Source organism: Leuciscus leuciscus (genome assembly GCF_965113295.1).
Source record: "Leuciscus leuciscus genome assembly, chromosome: 13".
In the NCBI taxonomy this organism is placed as follows: domain Eukaryota; kingdom Metazoa; phylum Chordata; class Actinopteri; order Cypriniformes; family Leuciscidae; genus Leuciscus; species Leuciscus leuciscus.
In genome coordinates this window covers 13,769,696-13,792,860 of record NC_138737.1, presented here as the reverse complement: position 1 = coordinate 13,792,860, position 23,165 = coordinate 13,769,696, and the positions used below count along the sequence as shown (strand labels likewise).

General features: G+C 37.2%; 2 protein-coding genes across 7 annotated transcripts; both read right to left on the bottom strand.

Annotated features, from left to right (window-relative positions):
- Window positions 1-90: 90 nt before the first annotated feature.
- Window positions 91-3,233, bottom strand: mapre1a (microtubule-associated protein, RP/EB family, member 1a). 2 transcript variants are annotated; one of them, XM_082189362.1, is made up of 8 exons: window positions 3,077-3,233; window positions 2,426-2,602; window positions 1,911-2,056; window positions 1,587-1,782; window positions 1,154-1,195; window positions 708-811; window positions 472-624; window positions 91-372 (listed from the first exon to the last, which is right to left on the bottom strand). In XM_082189362.1, the coding sequence occupies exons 2-8, from the start codon at window positions 2,544-2,546 to the stop codon at window positions 322-324; spliced, it is 813 nt and encodes a 270-aa protein (XP_082045488.1). In that variant the 5' UTR covers window positions 2,547-2,602; window positions 3,077-3,233; the 3' UTR covers window positions 91-321. The 2 variants fall into 2 exon arrangements, with proteins under 2 accessions (XP_082045488.1, XP_082045487.1); XM_082189361.1 differs by lacking the exon at window positions 1,154-1,195 and having other exon boundaries at window positions 3,077-3,232.
- A 715-nt stretch (window positions 3,234-3,948) lies between these two features.
- dnmt3ba (DNA (cytosine-5-)-methyltransferase 3 beta, duplicate a) lies at window positions 3,949-22,085 on the bottom strand. Of its 5 annotated transcripts, XM_082189276.1 has the most exons (27): window positions 21,959-22,085; window positions 20,751-20,880; window positions 20,501-20,646; window positions 20,057-20,255; window positions 19,769-19,810; window positions 18,090-19,642; window positions 17,818-17,986; window positions 15,659-15,727; window positions 15,294-15,346; window positions 13,873-14,004; window positions 13,111-13,188; window positions 12,445-12,594; window positions 12,245-12,352; window positions 11,986-12,115; window positions 10,278-10,400; window positions 10,082-10,126; window positions 9,479-9,558; window positions 9,254-9,366; window positions 8,981-9,164; window positions 8,243-8,327; window positions 7,865-8,010; window positions 7,575-7,665; window positions 7,276-7,424; window positions 6,890-6,975; window positions 6,677-6,746; window positions 6,350-6,468; window positions 3,949-6,192 (listed from the first exon to the last, which is right to left on the bottom strand). In XM_082189276.1, exons 2-27 carry the CDS (start codon window positions 20,872-20,874, stop codon window positions 6,051-6,053), a joined length of 4,386 nt encoding a protein of 1,461 aa, XP_082045402.1. In that variant the 5' UTR covers window positions 20,875-20,880; window positions 21,959-22,085; the 3' UTR covers window positions 3,949-6,050. The 5 variants fall into 5 exon arrangements, with proteins under 5 accessions (XP_082045402.1, XP_082045400.1, XP_082045403.1 ...); XM_082189274.1 differs by having other exon boundaries at window positions 18,090-19,810; XM_082189277.1 differs by lacking the exon at window positions 13,873-14,004 and having other exon boundaries at window positions 18,090-19,810.
- Between the last annotated feature and the right edge of the window lie 1,080 nt (window positions 22,086-23,165).

Sequence of the window (23,165 nt, the reverse complement as noted above, 5' to 3'; positions counted from 1 at the left end):
CAGAATGGTTTGCTCAAGTTTGAAAACAATACCTGGTTGTGTTTACTCATTGTTGGCAAGTCAGACCTCAGTGGACTGCTTTATACAAACAGCCTTTAATAAGTACTTTATTTTTCATTCACAAAAATAATTTTGTTTTGATGGTCAATAAAAAAGAAAAAGAAAACTCAAGGTGTAGAACTTCCCTGAATAAAAAGACATTCAAAAGTCAAAGTCCAAAATGATGGACCAAAGGCAAGTGCAGCAGAAATCAGCAAGTATGTGCATTTGAGAGTAGTCCAACGGGGTAATTAAAAAAAAAAAACGGTCACCCCTGATTGGTCAAAACTCTTCCGGTTCTGCCGCCTCATCCTCTGGAATTACAAAACCGTCCTGTTGAAAGATGAAAAAAACAAAACAAAACACAGAACTGACTGGGCTGATGAATTTTAAGTCTCAAACAATTTTTTTAAAACAGTGATATCCACTTACGTCTGTGGCATAGAGAATATCCACAATCTTTTGCAGTGTAGGATCACCCTCACCCTCTTCCTCTTGGCAGATGAGCTCAATGTTTCTCAGTTTGCCAAAGTAGAAATCCCTTTCTTTTTCCATGTCAGCAATGGTGGCCTTCAGGTCATTTATCTGAAATGATAAAATGATTAACATCTGAACAAAGTGAAAATATAATGTTAAAGCCTTGATTTATTGTTCTTGTAAAGTCTTACCGTCTGAGTAAGTGCTCCTTTCTCTTCATCACTACCGCCTCCTCGCATTGCAGCTGGAGCCGTCTTTGGTGCAGATTTAGGTGCTGTGGCTGAACGCTGTGGAGCTGAACATCAACAGGACAATCAATCACCTTGTTATACATACTTGTCCAACTGCCTTAAGGATAAGGGTTAATTCCAGCATCAAATTTGCTTAATTGATGAATTCTTAAAAGTTTTTTCTTTTCTTTGTCCCCCCACAATATTAAAGCTGAAATAATAACAATAATAAAATATTCCCCCAAAAGAGAACTGCAAGACTGTTGTTTTGAAATGTGCAATACTTCGAAATGTACCATAATCACCATAATGTGAATGAGAAAATACCCAGAAGTGAATTAGCCTAGTAGATAGGTGAACAGGCAATGTGCCTTAACTAAACTAACTGGTAGTTTTCAACATCTTACCAACAGGGGCTATTGGCTTGACTGCAGGTGTGATGCCTATGTCTGAAGAAAACAGAAAAATCCATGCACAGGCAACGTAAGGCTCCAGCCATTCTCGCACATGTAAAAACAGCTAAAGCATGTACAACTGGCCCACTGGTGCATGACTTAGTCACACCCACATTTTCTGGGGTCATAATCCATAACAGCTGCAGCTGCCATGCACCTGTTATGATTAGGACAGCTAGCTTCCGACAATAACGCTAGTCCCACATAACTTCGAAGAGGACTATATGAACACAAAAAGATTGATGATGATGATAATTGTTCATTAAAAATTATAAATATCCATTTAATATTAGTAGGTGATTTATGCATGCTATTTTCCCCTTAAGGATATGCCTAAAAAGGCTGCAATGGTATCTAGAACTACCTGTTTGTTCTCGCTCCTTACCTGAGCTAGGCTTCCTTGGCTTGTTAGCCGTGGCTGCTGCCGGACTCGGATTGCCAGCCATTTCTTGTCCCTGTCGAGCGGCCACCGGATCATATTCCTTCCCATCATAGTTTGCGTCAAAGAACTTCTTAAACCACTGCACAAACTCAAAGTTGTCCTGGAACTTGCCCTTTATAAGCTTGTCAACAGGAATAATCTACAGAGATGAAAGATGTCAAAATAACAAGCAAAAAATTTGTTACACATTGTACATCATGAATATAATTTGTGTAACAAAACGGAAAACACGATTTGTGTGCTAATAAATGTGACTGGTTGACTTACTTTGCTAACACCCATCTTTTTGAAACCGGCTTGAATAAGTTTGAAGTTGTGGATGTATTCATGCTCATGTTTGGCCTGGAATTTCACTTTCTTTAGTGGAATACACGATGGGAACAGCATGTCCATGAATTGACAGTAAGCAGCACCTTAAAACACATTAGTAAGAAAGTCAGCAAATAATACATACACAGTATAAAATAAAACATAATATATATATATATATTTTTTTAAAGTCATGCAGATCCCAACCTAGACAAATAATAATAATAATAATCATCCCCCCCTCCACAGTACTATCTTTGTTCATTCCCTCAGTAATGTGACCCAGATATTGACAGACACACTTAGCATGCAAATAACGGTCATGTCATTCTATGACATCCCACTAATTCTATACAATCGTTATGGTTAAAATACAAACTAGGCTTTATGTTTATCTCAGAGACCCCGTCAGTACTTTAATGATGCTCAAGTTGGGAGTAAAAAGTGAAGGAGCCAGACAGCTGGTCACTGACCTGAGCACAGTTGCTCGATCTTGGCATGGCTCATCTGTAAAGACTCGTTTATCCATGTGAGCATGTCATGGCGGCTGAGGTTTTCACTCGTCACTGATGTCGAGAACACGTTCACAGCCATGGCTCAGACAAAACCAATTATTTAAAGCTGATGGAGACACTTTTCCGCTGAAGTTGCTAGAAATAGAGGTTGAGTTAAGAGTTCAGGCTCATTTCCTTAAACATACATTCACACCCTTTAGCCCATCTACATCATCTTTACTTCCTATTTAATGTCACTTCCATGTGTGGCTGTATATTTATATCCATCTAACGTTATGAGTTTCAGGTCTGAATCGAGCACATTACAAATGGAATAAAAATGGGGTAACGTTATGTTTTAAAGTTTGTCTTTAGTGAATTTTGTATGATGCCAACTGAACGCTCTGCTTTTATGTAAAAGTTGTAATCTACTCTGTCAGAATTATTAATCGATTATTCATATAAACGGTTGATGCTCTTGTAATAACCGTTGTCTTTTTAACTGTCGAACATTTAACGTTAAATCACGACATTAAAAGGCAAGTATCGTCCTAAGTGAGCAAATCTACCATTAAAGTACAGTTTTTCTGTGTTTCTGTGTCACAGATCAAATCAATGCTTGTATCTTACATTTGGTTCTGAAAGTCCAAACTATGATGGGATGTGAGTGAACCGGGCTGTAGTTTCACCGGCGTGCCGTTCGTAAAGTGCCGCTTCTGCAGCAGGCTAGATAATGGGCTACAAGTCTGCAACCACAGCAGAAGCTTAGTAACCAATCACAGATGTCAAAATAAAAGTCATCATCCGGCAATATGTTCCAAACATATAACTAAATACTGCCATCTGTCAAAATAAAAGTAACCATCAACAAAATAAAAGCCATTATTAAACGTATTAAATATGTAACAAAATTTAAAGTTTAAATAATTCTATAACACTTTTGGTAAATGTAATAATGTATAAATATGCAATAATAAGCTACATTTATTTTGCAGGTTTTTTTTCTACCTGTCTTATGAATTAATAGATTTATGCTCAATCAAACTTCCTTGGAGGCAAGTTTTAGAGCAATATGTAGTCAATTAAATATTTTTTATAAATTATATATAGTCAGTAGTGAATGTATATATATACACTAGTGACTAGATTTTTTTAATTATTTCTAATTTCTATGACTTTTCCAAGACCAAACATAATAAAAAAAATTAAAAAAAATTAATATTTCCCATTTTCCCCCCAAGACTGTTATTTTCTTTGTTCTTTAGGTTATCTGTTCTATTAACTTCTGTTAAATATTCGTTTTATTAAACAACATTTTTAAGTATTTTTGAAATATTTCATTTCTCACTTCTAAGCACATTACTAAATCAGCAACCTAATAGAAAAATATTGAAGTCAAAGCGAGAAGAAATCACATTTAATCTGGAGGACTGAATGTTTCGTTTTGTGGGTTGATGAAACACTTAAATTAGCATATCAATTGGGAAAAAAAAAGACAGATACAAAGGGTTGGTGAAATTTATTTTTCATCACTGATGTTAGTACAAGCATGGAATATTAAAGTTAGGCAAGCAGACTATAGCAAATATCAAAAGCTATTTAAACAAAACCTATCTTGTCAATCATCAGTTCAAGAAAAACATCCTAGATCTACAGACATAATTAGCATTTCATTTAGCACCAGAAGACATGGGTTATGAAAGACCCATTCAACAGAAAAGAAGAGGTATTAAGGGCAATTCCAAGGATACAAATATATAGTATATTCTGTTCACAAGTATTGAATAAAAATAATCAGTGTTACATTAAAGATCATGATTCTATGAGGTCCTATGAGGCCTGCTGGTGTTGAGAAGACCTGAGGGAGTCATTTCTAACAAGACAATACTGCACCTCGAAACTACACACAGACCGTCATTTCACAACAATTACAAATAACACATCAACAACACAATTCTTACTGGGATTTTCTAAAGCTTTGCTACAAATAGACATCCAAAATGAATCAAGACATGTAATCCAGTTACTGATCTTTCACCAAAGCTCACACATAGACCTCAAGCTGGCCCATGCCATACTCAAATTTAATCAATCTAAAGTTTCACTCAGTTGGTATCATGTTTTAAAAAACTTCCAAAAGCTAAAGATCAGCTTTGACCAGTGACAACGTCAGAACCACAAACACAACTATCTGCATAATGCTGAAAACACATGATTAACAACTAGAAAGAAAACAATACACATTTTGAAGCACCTAATTTCACACTGACAGTTTTCAATGACCACAATGGAAAGCGAAATGTATTCTGAGACTTTTAGATACATTTTAGACACTTGCACTAGACAAATGCAAAGCTAGAATTATTCCCTTTAATGTAATCTGAAGTCCTGTCAGTTCAAATCATTTAAACATTTGTCCAACAAAAACATATAGCCTATCCACTTGTAGGCACTTATTCTTTAAGCCCTTGCTCACAATGCATCGTGTTCTACAAAAAGGCCTCATTGTTAATGCAGTGACTAACTCTCACATAGATATTGAGGTATGCTACTAAAAACAACACTAAATAATGCTTCAGTGACCACAGTTTTAGACCATCAGCCCAAGGCCAACAGTTTTAAATCGGAAGTGCGTACAGGTAACAAATGGGGTAAAAATGCAAACTGAACTGATGTGTTGCAACCTTAATTCTAAGGATTGATGACCTGTTTATTGTAAAATGATGAGATAGTATGGTCTAAAATGCTAGCTCAAGGCAAAAAAGTAGTCCTAAAAATGTTGGATCACACTGCAAATTGTGTCAACATTTAAAAGTAAGGAGGAAAAAAAAAAAGCAAAAACTTTAGGAGGCATCTCAACTCAAGTCTATCAACAACCCAAGGCTTTCACTAAACTATAATGGCACAGACAACATTTGTGCTTCTGAATACATGGTGTACGGGTTGCATGCATTCCTATAATCAAAATGCAAGTCATCTATGGTGTGCATGAACATTCTTTTCAATTAAATAAATGATACTAAATAGGAAAACATTTAAGTGTTGACTAAGTACAGTTGTCCAGTAGCCAAACATTCTATATTATAAAAACAGCACCGTGGAATGACAACATTTCCAATTATGTAAATGTTTAACAACAGGACATGTTTATTCCTAAACAAGGAAAAGTTCTGATGTAAAAATGTGATATACTGTAAAAAGCTGACATGTTAAAAATGGATTTAGATAAACTAAACAGAACTAATATTAATTTATTCATTAAATTATAAATAGGCATTCCTCCAGACAATGAACCAATCACAGAGTGGCACTGAGGTAGTGTGTGGAGAATTGTGTGGCTCTCTTCAGCATTAAATCACTTTAAAAGCACACTTGGTTAAAAACGACAGTACTTATGATGTTCGAAATATGATCCGAAAGTGTCTGTGCATTCCAAGGATCACTGTTCAGGATAAAACACTTTTAAAACAGAACAGATTTTTTTTAAATGCAACATTAAAAATGAAAATATTCTGTGAGGTCAGAATCTGCAGAAACCTTAAAAAAAATCAAATTCATTTATCTGAGGGATTCCAATTGGACCTTCCAGTGCCAGAGGATGGCTTTACTCGCAAGCAAAGTAATCCTTTAGAGGGGCAAAGAGGTGTCGGATCACGGGAACACTCCAGGACCGCCCAAGGACTTTCTGTCTCTGTCCCCGCCCCATATTATTCACATCTGTGTAATGCTTTGGGAACCCAAATATTCTGAAAGTGCAGACAGGAATACAATATCAGTCATTTTGTCAAAAGCAACTTTTATGCAGCTTTTTAAACAAACCCACTGACTTACTGTGTGCAAACCTGACAAGGCCAAAATTGGAGTAAAATTAAATATAAACATTTAAATAAATAGATATCTGACCTCTCCATTTCAGTGCACCAAAGGTAGTCCTCTTTTCCATTCATGGTGACTGGTAGAGGTCCCATCTTTCCTTGTTTGATGGAGTTGGACTTGGTGGTAATAGTACGAACTTTGTTGAACTGATGATTAAATCATTTGTTAAAAAGGAAAGAAATACATCTTAATTAGTTAGTTTTGACGATTCTTAGAACTTCTTAGTTGTGCCTAAATTTGTGGCACCTTCTAGGACTAATATAAGCAGTAACTACAAATTGTATTTGTGCATTTCTTTCATTTCATGTGCGAAACATTAACTTTTCAGTCAGAAGATACAATAAGTCTGTTTACCATTGCAGTTCGTCCGACCTCCAGGCAGTCCTGCAGATCTACGTTATCAGTCAGTGAAGCAGCAAGTGGTCTAAAAACACAAAAATCAAGTCTTCAGTCACATTAATCTGAATGAATTCATCTATTACTGAACACACATACATTTCCATACTTGGAAAAGTTATGCTTGTGTTTTAAAGGTATGTGTGGTTGTGTGTGCGCGCGCATTTATACCGGTTCATTCCAGGTAAATTTCCCCAGAAGTAACGGGCCCTGTGGGCTGGGCTTACTTTCACAGCATCAATCATCACAGGGTTACACTGGAAACAGATAAATGCATGAGAATTTAATATAACCATCAAAAATAGTAACATGTTCATCTCAGTGAAAAGGAATTCTGCCTCAACAGCATGTATAAAAGTATGGTATGAAAGATTTCCCAACACAGATTTTGCATTGAGTTTAAGTTCAAACAGAAAGCTGCATGGTTTGAAAAGTGACTTGTGTGCGAGATGAGCTTCATACATTGTTACAATACTGACAATGGCCCTTTTTTGGCCCAAAAAAATTCCCCCAAAATTTTTGCTTAATGTGTAAGGCTGAAAACAAAACGTTTTTACCTCCAAGAAACGGCAGATATCAGCCTTGTCGTGGGCACTCATCGCTACAACATTCTCAAAAAGCCAGAAAAATGGACGATCGTCATCCTCTTTTGGCCTCATCATGGTTAACATGCGGTAATATTCAAAGAACAGCCGACCTGTGCCTTCTAAAAGAAAAGAGCAATAAAATAAAACAAAATAAATTACTTTTTTATAATTAAGTTATATAAATATCTTCTGATGCAAAAGACCAAACTCAGATGTACCAAAAACTTCACAATTCTGTTAAATTTTAATTCTGTTAAATTATATCTTACCAAAAAGACCTTTTCTGGCGGGATTCACCATGGACAAGTCATTACACGGACTTCCACCGATCAGGAGGTCAAATGGTCCCCACTCCGCCAGCTACAAAATGGTGACAACAGGGAACTTTAAAAGGGATCTTGTCACAGTGACAGCCTTTCGTTCTCGCAGAGAAGAAAGAGTGTTTTTAAAATAGCAAAGTTTAGCCATTAAAATCTGGTTATGCGTCAAATTCCTTATACTACTTTAAGAATGTCTACGAAGAATGTGAAGTAGTTCTGCGATAATGCTCTATACGTACATGCTTCCTTGTGATGGTGCGGACATCCTTCACATATTCAATCAAGCCCTCATGTTTGATCATCCCGACCGCAATAGAGTCTTCACAGATCTCAGAGGCAATATAGCGGTCTAATTTAAAGCCCAGGTCTTTTAAAACCAGATAGCCTAAAATAAAAAGAAATAAAAAGAAAAGAAGCAAGTATGAAAAACCACCCTCGTTTTTGTTTTCAACTCCCACGATGCATTGCTACTGCACCAACTTTAAGGTAAACAAATCCCAAAAAATAAGTGCTGTTTTGTAAAACAAAAAAGAAAAACCATTAAAGAATATCCTGACATTATGACATATTTTTCATTTTTGGCAAGAAATAATGCAGTAATATTGAAGTGAGCAGACCTGTTGCAATCCCATCAAACAGGGAGAGGACTCTGATTGGACGACGCTGATGAGCTGGAATAGAAGGATACACTCGGTGTGGCTCCTAAACCAAGGACAAAAACCGTTTTCTTTGTATTAATACACCATTCTGCTTTTCCATTTGTTTCCCAAATATACACAACCATTCAAAAGTTTGGGGGCGGTACATTTTTTCTTTCTTCTGAAAGTAATTGATTATTTAATTCAGCCAGGATGCATTAAATTGAAAAAGGAACAGTAAAGTATTTAACATTGTTACAAAAGTTTTTAAAATGTAAATGTTCTTTTGCATTTTCTAATCATCAAAGAATAAAAAAAGAATAAAAAAAAAGAATATTAATTTCTTGAGCACCAAGTCAGTATATTAGAATGATTTCTGAAGGATCATGTGACACTGAAGACTGCTGAAAATTCAGCTTTGTCATCACAGGAATTTTAAATTGTAACAGTATTTCAATGTTAGTGTTTGTACTGTATTTTTGTTTTGTATTATTGATCAAATAAATGCAGCCTTCATGAGCATTAGAGGCTTCTTTAAAAAAATAAAATAAAATCATACCAACTTTTGAATGGTAACATAAATCACAAAATACAAATTGGACTAGATGGAACACAAGATGCAAAGAGTACCACTGGGGTATTAAGTCTGTATCTCTTTCTTTATACAAATTGGACTACTTGGACATCTAACACAAGAAGGATAAGATGGACACTCACAAATTCAAAGGCACTGTTATTGGCGAAATACTCCTGGACACGAACACTCCAGTCAGGCCTGAGCTTGAGCACACCATAGCACTTTGAGGGCAGACAAATGTAACAGCTCCATGGGTCAACCTCCTTCAGCTTTTCAAATGTGCCCGGTCCCACCAACACATTCAGACAGTCTTTACAGAAACATCTGAACAGAGTGAAAAAGACAGTAAAACAACCTGTTGTGATGGTTAACATGACATTAAGGTTTAAGTTAGTGTAAGTTTGAGTTCACACCTGCAGCAGCTGGCGTTTCCACAGAGAATGACCTCTTGTCCAGCACAGCACACAGTGCAGTATGACTGATAGCCATCCTCATCATACCTATACAGCGTCTCTGTAAAGTTCTCCTACACAAATACACAATCGTACATGGAAAATGACATTCTGGCCAGCAAAAGCAAGTAGCATATACATTTTGTGATTCAGTACCAAAAAGACAAGACAAGATTTGAATCACACCTTGCATTTAGAACAAAGGCTTCCTTTGAAGAGAGGATGGATAATTTCAACGTTGTCAGTTCCACAGGACAGGCAGAAATCTGGGGAAAGAGCCATGGGAACAGACATTCTGTATAATTATCTTGCAATTGATTAAAAGTAAAGGACTGAGCAATAAGAATTGTCCCAAAGGCAAAACTAAGTCAAAATAAAAATGAAATGTATGATTTATTGTGGTGGCAGCTGTGAAAATATACAAAGTGCACATACAAATTTAATCTAACAGGTTTCTACAGCTTTTGACTTAATTGACATGCCTATTCATAGAGTTTTATTAATAAATTAAATATTTTATATATATTCATTTTATGGAAAAAAGCCATTTTAATTAAATATTTTAAAGCTGGCCATCACTATATTTCCACAATTTTCCTATGACCTTTTATTAATCCCCATAATGTTGCCAGGAAAACCACAATTTTATCATTCCCTTGCATTTCCAGGTTTTCTGATTGGCCTCGTAGGAAAAAACAATCATTTAAATTATTGTTGAGCCCTGGAATAGCTTTAATAATTAGCTCAATTTATGAATATGATAGAAATAAAATGAGACAAATGACTCACCTTCAATCTTTCTGCCTTTAACAGTTACCTCATCGACCATTTGATCTGAGAAGAAAGGGAATAAACATGGGTTATGTCCTTTTTCCAAAATTATGCAAACACAGTTTTGTGTTAATGTTTTATGAGATAGAAACCTGATTTATGCTATTATGATTAATGCTAAATTCTGACCTCTATGCAGATTGATATAACTCACCTCTGGTGTACACCTGAGTTGATGGTCTGGACGGTCTGTTCTTGCAGACATACTTCCTCTTGGCTGGAGGCTGATAATCAGACACAGAGGAATCCGACTCAGTTTTATTACTGGTAGAGCTGTCTGTGAAATGGAAAAGCAGATGGAAATCTTGTTAATCAACCCAGATCATCTGTGCATAATCCTAATTTCTGATCAATGTGAAGTCACATTTTGAAGTCACACAATTATTGTATTTTCATGACAGATAATTCGTCATTTTTGATACTCTATGTTATTTGGTCTGTTTACACCCTGGGTTTTTCATGAGTTTTTTTTTTTATCGGATAGCTATCTTATCATGAAAAGATGCTCCTCCGAAGCACTTTCGCGACGAAATTTAATCTGATCACTCAAACCCATTAAAGGGTTAGTTCACCCCAAAAATGAAAATTAGCCCATGATTTACTCACCCTGAAGCCATCCTAGGTGTATATGACTTTCTTCTTTCAGACGAATACAAACGGGGTTAATAAAGGCCTTCTGAAGTGAAGCGATGCGTTTGTGTAAGAATATCCATATTTAAAACGTATCGACTAAACTAAGTAGCTTTCGGCGGATGGCCGTACGCATCGATTTACGCCAAAAGAGTAACCCTTGAACTTGACGCACAACGTAATGATAGCAATTGATTAACGCCATGGTTAAAAAACTGGGCTGGGCAACCGCGTTCGTCATTACGTTGTGCGTAAAGTTCAAGGGTTACTCTTTTGGTGTAAATCGATGCGTACGGCCGTCCACCGGAAGCTAGTTATTTTAGTCGATAAAGTTTTAAATATGGATATGCTTACACGAACGTATCGCTTCACTTCAGAAGGCCTTTATTAACCCCCGGAGATGCGTGGAGCACTTTAATCATGGATATATGTGCTTTGATGGACTTTCTAAGACATACAGCCATTCACTGCCATTATAAAACTTGGAAGAGCCAGGACATTTTTGAATATAACTCCGATTGTATTCGTCTGAAAGAAGAATGTCATATACAGCTAGGGTGGGTTCAGGGTGAGTAAATAATGGGATCATTTTCATTTTTGGGTGAACTATCCCTTTAAGGAGGTGGTCTGAGACACATTTCAGACGAAACCGGACAAGTTTTAAATATATTTGGTTGATAAAAACCACATATGTAAATTGTATTCCTCCCAAAAAAACAAACAAAAAAAACATGTGAGTGTGTTAAAGGCTATATGACATGTATACTGCAACACTCATCACCGCAGATGAGTAGCTGAGTATCTCTTTGGCAAGCCGGAGTGCAAACTGCCGCAAATGAAAGTCGCAGACTCTAAACACAAAATCATCCTCATTAAAAGTAGTGAGACTAAATTATCCAACCACTCACTCTCCTATCACGGTCTTTGATCTTGAAATTAGCTGATGCAGCAAAAATGCAGCTAATACAGTATCTGTTGCTTTCTTTGACGTGAACTCCGTTAAATTTGCATATAGCGCGGGAATTGATCTAAAGATTGGATTTAAATTTTGCAGAGACACATTTATGTGGCCATGTGTAAATGGAAACATTTTAACAAATCAGATAGCTATTTAATCACAACACATGAAGTGACCAGGTGTAAAAAGGCCCATTATGAACTTTCAAAATTGCTATCAATTACCAATTGCTTAGTTTTTTCAATTACAGATATGTTTTAGATTTTGTACATACCTACAAGAGGCAAAAAGCCATCAGGACCCATGGGCTGGAAGCCTCCAAATGCCCAATCTAGCATGGCTTTCACTTCTTCCCCTTTCTTCTCCGTGGGGGGGAAAGTTTTCCCACTGCGCTCACCTGCCAACTACACATGAACAACAATATAATGCAATATTACAATAAGAATAAAATAAGAACTGATACTCTAGTACTGATATACTGATACTTTCCAACCGTAGTTGAGAATGGTTAAATAAGTATCGTTCCACTGTACCTCCAGGATTTGGTAGATGGCATTCTTGTAGGTAGGTAGACCTTCATAGGATTTACTACAGAAGCACTTTGCAAATGCAGAAAATGGCAAAAGTCCCTCTGTATGTATCTAAGATTAACAAGAGAAGCATGCTTCAGTGTGAAATACTGGACCTTTTGAAGAATGCAGGAAAAAAAAAATTCTAAAGAATAAAAACTAACCTCTGAAAACATGCCATCTCCAAACCACTCTACGCGCCTCATTGACACAGGAAGCATCCTGCCCTTCCAGGCCACCACCAGTCCAGGCCACCAAGAGAAGCCCTTCACTTTTCCCCACACTAGCTCTCCAATGGCATAACCCTTCCCATCCTGCACAGGGAAACAATAAGTCAATACTACATACATTCATAACATGCATGTCATATTATATCAACTAAGAAATGACAAGCAGGATGAATATGACTTCAAAATGTAAGATCAACTGTCAGAGCAATCAAAAGTAAACAAAAATAATATAACCATTTACACCCAGAATTCTATTTCAGATGCTCCAGCCACAAATGGACAGTGCTAAATCCAGTGTAAAAAGTTTCAAACGTTTTGTGATCACTCAAACCACATCCTGAAGTAATCAAAAGAATTCACAGAACACATGCAGTGACACAGATCATTTACTTTAGATACAAGATCTGTTAATGAATCAATGCAGATCATGTCAAACACACATCTGTAGTTACTTAATATAGGTAATGCATGTCAAGTTAAGTCACCTTTATTTATATAGCACTTTTTTTTACAAGACAGATTGTTTCAAAGCAGCTTTACAGTGATAACAGGAAAATAATGTGACGATATTAAAGAAATTTAGAAACCTAGAAGACTTACCTGGTACGCTTGTTCTTTCTTTCCAGGTCTGGGGCTCAGTGTTGAATTTGATGCAGAAGAACGAGCATTGTTCTTCACCTACAATTAATACAACAGTTACTTTAGTGAGACACAAAGGAAGCATACATAATCTAAACTGAGTGCAATTAGACTGTAAACATTTTGTGTGGAAAACACACAGACATAACACCCAGTTTTAATGAAGCCTCTGCGGATCTGTCTGTATGCAAGCTTCCACAATGCTAAATGTCTCGTTGAAACTTGAAGTGATTAACTTTATAATCATTTGTAAATGTTACCCCATGTAAAGATGTGTATTCTTCATACACAAGAATTTCAGTCTTTCTTATGTATGTTAGTGTGTAAGTCCAGCATGCATAACACTGCGCACAATAAATTTAAATTTATTATAAAGCACTTTTCACAATACATATTGTTCCAATGCAGCATAATACAAATAAACAAGAAACTATTTAACCACCAAGGAAAATATGTTATGAATGTTAGCACAGAAATTGCAGAGGAAAAAACAGACAAGGACACATAGCTAGAGGAGGAACATAAGACTCCAAAGACAAATCTACCAGCCAGAAAAGAAACCACAGGGCTCATGCACACATTCATGAAGCAGCATCTATTGCTTATGAAAACAGCTCAATGTAATACAGAGAGCATGAATGGGACGGAACTGAAAGGCGGACACTCTACACCCGCGCGATAGGCCAGACAGAGCACTGAATCTTGACCTGGGCAGGTACATACCACCTCTGGCTTGCTGTCCTTGTCTGGGTTCGCTGGTTTGCTCCAGGTGCCAGCACCGGCCTGAAAGACTGTACGTGCCAGTGGTTTCTGCCGTAAGCTGCTCTCCCAACCGAATATTCCTCTAACAGAGCCCTATAGACCCATACATATGCATACAAATTACATACACTGTCAACTCAGATCACATGACTCCTAGAGTAAAGTAATCAGTAACAGGGCCCTAAAGTACAGATATGTAGAGAAGGAATGAAAGAAGTTAAATCAAGAGAGGTTAGTTTGGTGATATGGTTGATGTGTTTGTGTGTACCGGTCCATTTTTTCCCCCCCTGTGATAACTAAAGTTGACCTAATCAGTCCTGGTTTGCTTCATCAACTCAAGAATACAATGTAAGATAGAATTCAGCAAAAGTATTCACTGCTCTGGGCACATTCAATGATGAGACTTTATCAGAAAAGCTTGATCAGTAAAACGCAATAATTAGTGATAGACTGGTATTTTTACCAGGCCCGATCATCAGTATTGCTAATAACCATTCGTGCATTTCCCAGATTGATGATTTCCCCTTTATGTCAGTACAAGATCTACAAACAGTCTAGTCAAAATTTTACTACCGTTCAAAAGTTTGGAGTCAGTAAGTTTTTTTTTAAGGAAGTATTTCTTTGATTCAGCAATGACACATTAAATAGATCAAAAGTGACAGAAAAACACTGTTACACCAGACTTCCTTATTAAATAAATGCTGTGCTTTTGAGCTTTTTAATTCAAATGATCTTGCAAATGATCAGTCTTCTAGAAAAAATATTAAGCAGCACAACCGGAGTAATGGATGCTAAAAATTAAGCTTCGCAATTTTTTAAATAAAGTGCATTTACATTTTAAAATATATTCAAATAGAAAACAGTTCTTAACTGTAATGGTATTTTAACAATATTACTGTTTTCACTGTATTTTCAAATCAAATTAATGGAGCCCTTTCAATATAGATTATTTCAGTGTATTCCATATACATTTTTTTTTTTAAGGTTGCGGCTTCAATTCTCAGTACCAGCAGTAAATTACTGAGGTACCCTTGAGCAAGGCACCTAACCCCCAATCACTCCACGGGCACCACAGCAAAATGGCTGCCTACTGCTCCAGGTGTGTGTGTCCACAGTTTGCGGTGTTTGTGTGTGTGTTCACTACTTCTAATGTGTGTGCACTAACTTGGATGGGTCAAATGTAAATTCTGAGTATGGGTTACCATACTTGGACTTCACATGTCACTATTCTGTTCTCGGTATCAGCATCAGTCATTAAAACATACATATTGAGCAGGCCACTCTTTACAACGATACTAAGGAATTAATTCCTTGGTTAAAAACAAATCTGAAAATATTTAATAGTCGTTTCTCAGCCACAGTTGTTTTCCAGCTAATATTACCTCCTGTAATGTGTTAACGCCATCATCGGCTCCATCTTTCTTTAAGGCCATTTCTGCAGGAAAATAAAATGTAAACATTTAAATCGATAAGAACAGTCAGGTATGAATTTATCTATTTTGAGGTGCCAAAACAAGTAACACTAATAGCAACAATTAACATTACTTTGAGCACGGACAAATAGAGCATGTACATTTGTAATAACAATGCAAAGGTGAGCAACTTTCTTGAGCATTTAGTGTGAAGCGGAGACAAAGGAAGAAAGTTCAGATCAACAGATGTTTGCCACCAGGAGAAGCGTTTGAGATTGTAAAGCATTATTCTATAGCTGCTCTAGAACCTCTTAAACTGGACATTTCATTCACACCTCTCTGACTGGTGATCTTCTCCAGTCGCACCACACACGGCTTCACTGCGCTTGAGTGTTGAACCGTCTCTGGAAAACAGCACATTGTTTCCATCAATCTAACCAGCCTCTGCTGGATCTGACTGGATAGAACTTTAACTGCACTATACAAACAATAATATAGATTACAAATTGATAATTTTATTGTAATTACTATGCAAATTATTGGCACTAAATTAATCCATGACAATTCATTGGGAAATATAGTAATTTGTGGAGCACCATTTAGTAACAAAAAGCACCAGTGTTGATTACATGCAAGCCAAAAGATGTTTCTACAACTTCAAATGCTTGAATGATTTTGACAATGCAGATCCAGTCTTGCAGAGCTAGACCTTTGGTTGTTGGCTTAAGGCTGGGTTCACTTTGCTGCTTATTCTGGCCAAGAAGAATTCAAGAACCACACATTTAGCCGCCATGCATAAGCTTCGTCACACACTATTAATGGATCTAGAAAACTTGAAAATAGGCATGTGCCGGTATCACATTTTCATGCTGCGATTAATTGAGTGATCTTTTATCACGGTATACGGTATTATCACGATATTTTAATTGCACATGAGAAACAGATGGATTTGGGGGGGATGTAAAAAATAAAATAAAACTTGCATCACAAGGTGTAATTGTGATTGTCAAAACATTTGGTAACTAAACTGAATTTTATTAAGTTTAGTGACAACATGTTACAATGATTACATGGTACAATGACTGGTAGGCTACTGTTTGTATTGCTTAACACAAATTTAACGATTTCAATTCAATACTTGGGATTTGATTTAAATCTTGATTCAATATTGACTTATTTTGGATAAATATTAGGAAGGCTACAGTAGATAGCCCACATGTTATTTTTTTCTCAATGAAAAAAAAAAAATCACATAATGCTATGTAACCATATAGAGCCCTATCAGCTGGTATTATTAAAGGTTACAAATAACTAATTAAATCAAATATAATGTGGTTTTCATTATAATAACAATTATGTAATGACACAAGTAAAAATATAATAAATATGTAAAAAAGTGCAGTGCACATATTCAGCAAAATACTCCTCTTTATCTATATGTTTTAGTCATCTAACATGCTGCTGGTCATTAAATAGTTTAAATGTAACGTTCTGTGACACAATTGTTCTCCTGTTTCATATCAAAAGTAACCTGCTCTGTCTTGTTTGACGGTCTTCGTGTCTTCTTTGCTCCGCGATTTTTCTCTGCGTGAGAAAACGGATGTGTGGCGTGAAGTGTGAAGAGTCTCGCGCTGAATGCGTCGAGTTGGCAGCTCTGCTTTTAGAAGCGGGATGGATCCGGATAGATCGGCGGCGGCCGTAGACTGTAGGCGGCGGCATTCCTCCTTCCGCCATGCTGCTTCTCCATGTGAGGACTGTTTACATTAGACTAGAAGTGCGCATCGGCCGCATGCTTATACACGTGGCGATTGTTTACATCAGAGTGCGCACGTGTTTCGCGCAGCATATGCAGTGTTTGTTTATGCGGTTGATGGAAAATAAGCTATAATGCGCGTTCTAAAAATCTAAATTCGGATCTATTATTTTTCACGGTATTTTGAAGTGCCCGCGATAACAATATCGTGCATATTCATTACCGCGATTTATCGCATTACCGAATACCGGCACATGTCTACTTGAAAATATTGGCGGCAGACTACTGTGGTCTTGTCAGTGATCACTGAGCTGCTTTTCACAATGAAGAATAGAAAAGCCACTGTCAGCCTTATCTGACATTACTGATCCAATCTGATCCACACTTTTTCAGCAGCAACACAACTTTGAATATATCTTTCAGAATGCCATGAACCTTGAAAAAAGTGGTAGCCCTTCCTATCGTAGTAGCCCTTACCTTGCTAGCACAATTTTGCGTTCAGATGGACTGATAAATAAACTGTGCACCCGAAATTCAAAAGGTTACATTTTTATTAGATGGTCTGTGTACATTTTTGATGTGTAAGTTGATTTTTTTCCCCAGGTATGCCAACTATGTCAAAGGCTGAGAATATATACGTCATTCTCACAGTGAATCGTTTTGGTGCAATTTTTTCACCACTGATTGTCTATGCTTTGCCTAAAAAAATAAATTAAAAAAAACACCTTAAGGACAACTTACCTGACGTGCTGCTTCTGGCTTTTTTCTTCATCCCATTTCTGATGGGTGAAATCTTAACTTCAGTTTGCTCTACGGAGGAGTCGTCATTGGAATCCAGCTCCTTTACTATATCGGTGTCACTTTCACCTGAACTATCATCCAAATGAAGAGCATCACCATTTTCAACAGCCTGTAAGTAAAACCATTTTGAACATGACGAAATTAATTGAGACTGAGAGATAGAACGAGCATAGAGAGAGACATAGATTGATATATAGACTTGTATTCTATACCTGGGCAAAGATCTTTTCTGCTTCAAGAGAAGGACAGGGCAAAACCAAAAGACAGTGGACAAGCCTCTTGAAAATAGATGCTGGGGGAAAAGTCTTGAGCACACTACACCAGTATCGCTCCACAGAAAGGGTTGAAGATGTGTCTTCTTCATCCTCAACAAGCTGATACTCCAAGAACTCATCAGTGAGCTTAGCAGAATCCTCAGGTTTGGAGCAGATGCCAAATTGTACAGCAAGGTCAACTATATTCTTTCCTGTGACCTTTAACCTTCCCGCTGGGCTGAGGAGCTGTGAAATGCCCCTCAAGACACTTTCGCTCAGAGGGAGACTGTCAGCGATAGAGGCCGTAAGAGTTTTGTAAAACTTTAAAGACTCATCATGAAATGCATTCAGGGAATCTGCCAGTTCCTCTTCTCTGGCAGAGATGAAGTCTTCTACCACCCCACCCAAAATGAGCTCAGTTGCAGGAAGACAGAATGTTGAGTTCTCCAGGATGGTTGGGTCTCGTTCCTTAAGGTAGCGTATGACCGCTTGAGGGCGGAGAAAGCTGGAGGCATATGAACGTAGGAGCCCACTTGCTTCTCGAAGGATCTGGACAAGATCAGCACGAACAGAGCCTTTGCTTTGTTGCAGGTGCTGCCCGAAGGCACGGAGTGGACCAAGAGCGTGATCCAGAAACATCAAGGTGACCCTAATTTTAGGGTTCTCCAACTGCAAACAAATATGCTTAGCTTTATCATTATTTTCATCACAGGAAGTGAAGTATGATACCAAATCACTCCACATCCCAAGCATCCTTTGAACGAGCACACAAAACTCCTCACAACTGTGTGAAAGGGGTGCGCTGTTGTCTTTTAGTCCATTAATGCCTGCAAACAGCATCTTGAGGTTGTCATTGCTAGTGGAACAAGTGGAGAAGTGTGCGTAGATGTTGACAATAAGTTCATGAACCTGGCTGGAGTAAGCCTTTAGGCCAGCATTGTAGGCAGAGTCAGGTATGCTGTAAAGTCCACCAAGATCAATCACCTGTGGGTTGAGCTCCCGAATTTGCAACACAACACTTTCTGAGGTCTGTTCCTGATCATTAACATAGAAAGCTACCATGTTGCTAGCAGGAAGTTCAAACTTTTGGAGGACATTGAGTAAACATCCAGAAACGGAGTCTTCAGCTTGAAAGACATCAAGGAGACGGATACAGTACCTTGCTTCATTTTCCTCAAAAAAGCCCACGAGCACTACATGGCAGGTCTTTTCTCCACTCTCTACATCAAGTGGCACCTTCCCATATATGTAGATACAGAATGGGTTCAGCTTACAAGCAGAAACAATGTCCTTTGGATACTCTAGTCCGAGGATGTAATTTGCAGTACGTTGGGAGACCTTGTTGATCCTTGAGGGTAAAGTGGATAGGCAATGGGTTTGAATGAAAAGCAGCATGGTTTCACTACAGGAAATGGAGACTTCAATCTGCTTTCTCCCAGATGAATTTAATCCTCCCAGCTCAAATTTCATATGCTTTTGAGTCTGCTGGTGTCGCTTCAGATCGTAAAAACCTGCGTGTAGGACAACATTATGTTCACACAAAGTGCAGTAAGCGCAGTTGTCTCCCATATGACTGGCTTTGATCCATTTAAAGGTTCTTTGCCATTTAGGATCATAAGTCACAAGTCGCCTCCTACCATTAAAATCAATGTCTTTGTCAGACTCGTCCCTTACTCTGCCTGTATAAAATGAAAAACAAGTTACATCAGTGAGTGTTCTGGAATAGTGTATGCATTTCAATGATGAGCTGATTTTCCAGTCCTACTGATGTATTATAGATACTGAGGCAAATTTTCTATTCATGAATGAGGGGAGTAGAATTGAATAAAATAATTCAAAGTCATCATACTTTAAAAAAAATTAAAGAAAAGAAAAAGAAAGAATAATTTAAATACAAAACTGAAATGACAATAATGGAGGCTTACCAGATTCATGTGGACTTTTCCAAGATTTTGGAGACTTAACAGCGTCATCTACATGTACAATATCCTGACCATTACGAGCTTCAACTGGGTTGTAGGCCCTCCCTTGCCCCTCATTGGCATGGAAAAATTTCTTGAACCATTTCATAAAGGTGAAATTGGGTCTAAACTTCCCTGTAAGAAGCTCATTCACAGGGACTGACTGAAAGAAACATAAAAAAATGGAGAACATCAATGTACTGTAAAGAGCTTGACAGACAACATATTGTAGTTCTCAGATTATGTTATTATACAAGATTCACATTTAAATATCCATCATATCATTTCTGCAGCACGTATGGGATTAAAAAGAATAGCAACAACATCAGGAAAATAAATTTGCATGCATCACCTTACACATTCATATGCAGGAGGATTAATAGAATACATTATCTGACTAAATCTGACCTCTGTTATGCCTAATTTCCGGAAAGCTGTCTGCAGAAGACTGTAGTTCTGCATGAAATCCGAACTCTTTTGGGACTCGAACTTTACTTTGCTCATGTCAATGGACTCAGGGAAGAGCAAATCTATAAGCTGGCAAAAACATGCACCTAAAAAAAATAAAATAATAATAATCATGTAATTCAGGTTAAAGCTGTTGTCAATAAGCAGACATTAACAACAAAACAGAAAGAAAAAAAAATCTAAACAGTACCTGATCGACATTGCTCCACTTGAGTAAAGTTAGTGTGCAGGGTTTCGTTGATCCAGGACAGAATGTCATAGCGACTGAACTTGTCATCGGGGCTATTCGGGTCCAGACTAACATTTGTTGCCATCTTATGCTTTCATAATGCAAAATAAAAAAAAAATTCTTACATAATAACAATAGATTGTAGGACAACATTGAGAAGCAATAAATTATAACCAAAGTCAATTTCATTGCACATTTGAGATCACAGAGAAGTGTTTGTTGTTTTATGTCTTACACTTCTTAGACCAGAGAGAGTAAGATATGACAGTAAACCAGTAATAAATCACCTTTTGTTCACCTATATAGTATATGTGGAAAAGACAAAGAGAGAAAAAGATTTGAATGCATAAGAAATAATGCAAAATTACTCTCTTACACATGAGATGCATAACAAAGTTGATAAGTTTACTGAAGGTTTTTGTATTTTGAAGAAGCCTAACTAGTCGGTGTCATATTGCAGTTCCTCAAAACTAAAAAGACTACAGCCTCTATATTGCGTCAGTGTGTTGAGAAAAGCAACTCCTCCCCACTTTTTACGAAAATCTCGCGGGGTAATTTTTTGCCGCGAATGCAGCGCGCTTAAAAAAAAGTCGCTTTCACTTTTAGGTTAAACCTGTGACAACAACTTAATACACCGTGGATCGAAAACAATTGGCGCACGAAATCTAAATGAAAGTATGAAATAAAACCAGTAGCATGCATTTAGATGTTTATCGGTTGATTTATTTGTGGAATGACGATGGAATAGTAGTGGTTTATAGCATTATAATTTAGTCGCTGACTCTTGTTGTCTTTGTGAACACTTTCAAAACAATTGGATTCACGCTACCGAGACAAATGTTTACTTCATTTGTGCGATTTTAACTTTGCAAGTCGCTTTAACCTAGACGTAAACGGCTAACATGCAGTGCAATATATGTTTGCAAATAACGTCAATTCAGGAAACACTTTTTCCATAAGCCATATCCGCGTTCTCATTGTATTAAGACCGGTTGTCTTTGTCAGTGTGTCTTTGTGTTGCTGTAATGGTCGCTCACATGAAGCGAAAACTGTAACGTTACGGGGCAATGAAACATAAGAATGAATACTGTTTCAGCAGAATCGTGACTCTCCACAAAAACTAATAAATCGAAACGTGCTTTTTAAAAAAAAAATCAAGTATGTCCTACCTTATTTGTACCTTGGTCCCGGAGACCTCGCTACTCCCCAGTCTAGAAGGTATCCTAGTCCACCCAGTGCTTCCCCCAACATATGCATTGTGCTGACAAGGATTGGCCTGTAGAAGCCAAAGTGGGAGGGGCTATACTGCAGCTAGCTAAGATTTCTCGAACGTACGAAATAGCGTGTTGTTGGGCAAACATTTATTTTGACGTCAGGATACAGATGTGAAATAAATCTGAACTGACTTAAAATCTGTCCAGTTGTTTTATTCGTAACCATTAGCAACGAATCTGATGCCAAGAACGGGCATTCGCGATTTTTTTACTCGCACAGTTAAAAACGCCGATCAGTTTTGCACATGTTCTGTTGGTGTTAAACCATACACATTGTTGGATTATTTCGTCAAAATTACTGTAATAATACTTAAAAAATGTGACGCGCAAAGTTATCCAGAAGTTTTGCAGAATGATTAACTTTTTATTTAATATTTTTGAATGAACTATCAGTCATTTCCGTTACGATCATGACACCGTCACAAACGAAAGCCACGTGGCGAGCACGCCATGGTTGTCGAGTTGGTGAGATATGTTTTAACGTTAGTAAATTTGACATTTTGAAATATTGTGTATAATACATCAGAGACCAAACATATATTTGCGAAATTACGCCTTTTTATTGTTAAATGTGCATCGCGTACATTTAAAGTGTTCACATCTCTCAAATATCGATATAATCTCTACAGAAAACAGTGAGAGGTTAGTGACACTGAAATGGCTGGCGGTGTGCTGAGGTGAACGTGTTGATATGGCGCCAAAAAAAAAAAAAAACCTTCGGGGAAAGGACTTGTACCACCTAAAATGGCGGGGCTATTTGAATGGCCTTAAATGGGAGTCGTTTTGTATCTTTAAGAAGAAATTCTATTACACCGAGTTTAAATACACTTTACAAGTGTAAGATGATCCTTTAAGTTTGTAATCTCAATTTAGTCCATTTTGGACCCTGCCTTTACATCAGCTACACATGTGATGTTTTCCGTTTTATTCTGCTTTATAGCGCAGCCAATCTGGTGCATATTACACCAGCAAACTAGTTTTTTAATCATAAAAATATAGTTTATGTAAATCGTATTGAAGCGTGAGAAATAATTGATAAAACCACAATACCACTTTAACACAAAGAAGTCATTAGCACGTTAGCTTACATAAAATATGCACA